This window comes from Gavialis gangeticus, unplaced genomic scaffold, assembly GCF_001723915.1.
Source record: "Gavialis gangeticus isolate Ggan-Ray unplaced genomic scaffold, GavGan_comp1, whole genome shotgun sequence".
NCBI lineage: Eukaryota > Metazoa > Chordata > Crocodylia > Gavialidae > Gavialis > Gavialis gangeticus.
The window spans coordinates 172239396-172242227 of record NW_017729022.1 but is presented as its reverse complement, the minus strand read 5'-3'; the positions used below and the strand labels follow the sequence as shown (position 1 = coordinate 172242227).

At 46.3% G+C, this 2832-nt stretch overlaps 1 protein-coding gene across 2 annotated transcripts in view; it reads left to right on the top strand.

Moving 5' to 3' along the window:
- TP53BP2 (tumor protein p53 binding protein 2) overlaps nt 1–2832 on the top strand; it is a 43300-nt gene that overhangs the window by 12511 nt on the left and 27957 nt on the right. For both annotated transcript variants that reach the window (XM_019516508.1, XM_019516507.1), the window contains exon 5: nt 2262–2436. In XM_019516508.1, the coding sequence (XP_019372053.1) occupies nt 2262–2436 (175 nt within the window). The remainder of the gene's footprint in view (nt 1–2261; nt 2437–2832) is intronic.

Sequence of the window (2832 nt, the reverse complement as noted above, 5' to 3'; positions counted from 1 at the left end):
TTTTTTTTTTTTTTTTTTTTTTTTTTTTTTTTTTTGCCCATCTTAAAGTTTGAACGCCCAACCTTAGGTGCCTTAAAGGGTCTTGATTTTTGACAAAGTGCTGAGCACAAACCAGAAATGCTAGTCAAACACTTTTGAAAAATGTTGGACCTGAGACTTTGGTGGGTGCTTGGGAAACCATTGATAACTATTCTCCATTAACCACAAACTACAGTGGGCAGTTGGATTCTCCATATCTTGAAGTGTTTTCTAGAAAGGCATCCAGTCTTTCTCTAAATGTACTTTCTGAGTTCAGTACAGGAGAAAACAGGTGACATTTAATAGCTCACAATACACAGGAAATCAGACTAGGTCAGTGGTCTCGCACTTTTTAGTCATGTACCCCTCTAAGTTTGTTACACTGATGCATTCTCCCTCCCTCATGGGTGGAAAGTCCTGGCCCAGCCAGCAGGCAGGTCCTGGGCAGGGCTACTGCTGCAGTCCCAGGGACTTGCTCAGCTCCCTGGTGTCCTGCTCGCTCCAGGCAGCAGGTAGAGAAGTGCTGGGGGCAGGGGCGGAGCTGCAGCTGGGTGGGAATGCAGATCATGGGGCTAGCGGCAGTGTGGATCCCATGTCCAGGGGGTGGCAGTAGCATGGAGCTCAGATCAGCAGGGCGTGGGTGTGAGGGAGGATAGGGGATTGTGGAGACACCCCCCCCACACTTCCTCCATGGTGCACAGCTGTGGCAGGCACCAGTGGCAACATCAGATGGGGGCACTCAAGGTAGACCAGCCAGCACTGTCAACATCATGGCAAGGAGTGCAGCCCCTGCTAGGCCATCTCTATCACTGGCGCTCCCCGACGCATATGTGCAGCCCCTGCACTTGTGCAGCATGGGAAGCCCCATGTGCTGAAACCAGCTGCCTTTGCTGTGCACTGTCAGGCATGAGTACCCTGAGCACCCCCACCTGTTGTTTAGCTATGTGGGGAACATGGAGGGGGTCCCTCCAGCCCCTGCACTCTCCCTCATACCCCACAAATGCCATACACCCACACCCTACCCCCCATATATACACAACAGTCCAACAGCCCCCCACAACTCACCATACACACCCTCCCCCCAGCAGCACCCCCACACAATATACAAGACTAAAAATTTATTTTTGATTTTTTTTTTATGCAATCACCTGTATATACACTACATAAATCATGACAAAAATATTTCTTGTAATAAAATTAAAATATGTTATAGTAGATGTTTGACTTTTAGCGTATGATCTGGTTTTATTTCTGGTTCTAAGATGGCACCCCTCTCCTTCCCCCACCCCACCCCAGAGTAGTACTTTTGGGGGGCAAGGGGAGAGACTTCAGTGGCAAAGGTTGGGTTAGGGAGTGGGACTTCCAGTCCCAAGACGGTGACCCAAGGTGGGGCAACTGAAGAGAAAGGGCTACCCACACAGCCCTCTAAAGCTCACCAAACCTCATTAAGTGTCTTCCACCTGCAATATTTTCCCACCCCTGCAGTAACCTCTCTCATAAATGAAGGGATATTGCAGACTCCCTCATGTTTTTTTTTTTCCTTTATCCTTATTTATATTTACCCCTTCTCAGGTATCCTCCAGAAATTTGCAACACTCCCTATTTGAGAATCACAAGACTAGATCTAGTGCAGGGGTGGCCATTCTGCAGTATAGCTGCCACAAGTAGTCTGTTTGTGTTTGACACGTGGCAGCTTGGGGAAAGGACAGGCAGTGCAGTAGCAGACAGGGCAGAAAGCTAAGTAAATCAGGCAAGAAGCAGAAAGCAGATCAGACAGTGGAAGTGGATTGGAGTGGCACTCAAGGAGGTTACAGGATTAATTTGTGGCACCCCTGCCAAAAAGATTGGCTCCCACTGATCTAGTGGGCCCTTCTGACTTTATGGAAAACTGCAAGCAGTTGCTGAGTTTAGTAGAAGGATATCAGTGACTCCTGATTGTTTTACCATTTGAGGAGTCAACTTGAACCCTTCTACCCAATGCCTGAAGGATAAATTTGACTGGTTCAGAGTGTGGGTTCTAGGGCATTTGTCTCCCCATTTGAAACCTTTGCCACTTCTGTAATCTTCTTACCTGCTATTATCTGTGTTCACTGTGATCATGACTCGGAGGTCTGTCCCGCAGTCAAATGTCTGAGTCTTTGTACAGCCCGTGACATACACTGCTTTCCTCTCCTGAGACCGCTTCATAATGTAGTTTAAAAAAAAAAAGTAATTGCTGAATTGGCTTGTGCCTGTACCTGCAGGAGCAGCGTTTGAAATTCCTGAAACAGCAGGACCAACGACAACAACAACAAGCTGCTGAACAGGAAAAGCTTAAGCGACTGAAGGAAATAGCTGAAAATCAGGAAGCCAAGCTGAAGAAAGTGAGAGCACTCAAAGGTCATGTTGAGCAGAAGAGACTTAGCAATGGCAAACTAGGTGAGGTGCTTCTGGGGGTAAGATTGTGGTGGGAATCTGCATAAATGCTTATAAAACACTCTTGCACTGTGGAATTTTCATTTAAAGTTTGCATTGTTGACTGTTTTCTAAAAATATTTAACTTCCCTGTTAATACTCCCTTAGTGCTTCACTGACAAACTTCCCTCCTTGATGTTAACACCCTTCATCTATACTCGTCGTCCCCTCACAAAGATGCATGTGCTGTTTGGTAATATTGTTCATGATGCTGTTCAGGAGGTGATTTTATTTTTAATTGCAAAAATAAACTGCAGTCTAATTTGCCACCAGATGATGGTAGGCATGTCCCATCCTGGCCAGTTGGTCACATAGCCAATACTTTATTTCAGACTTCATATCAATTCACATGTTTCTCTT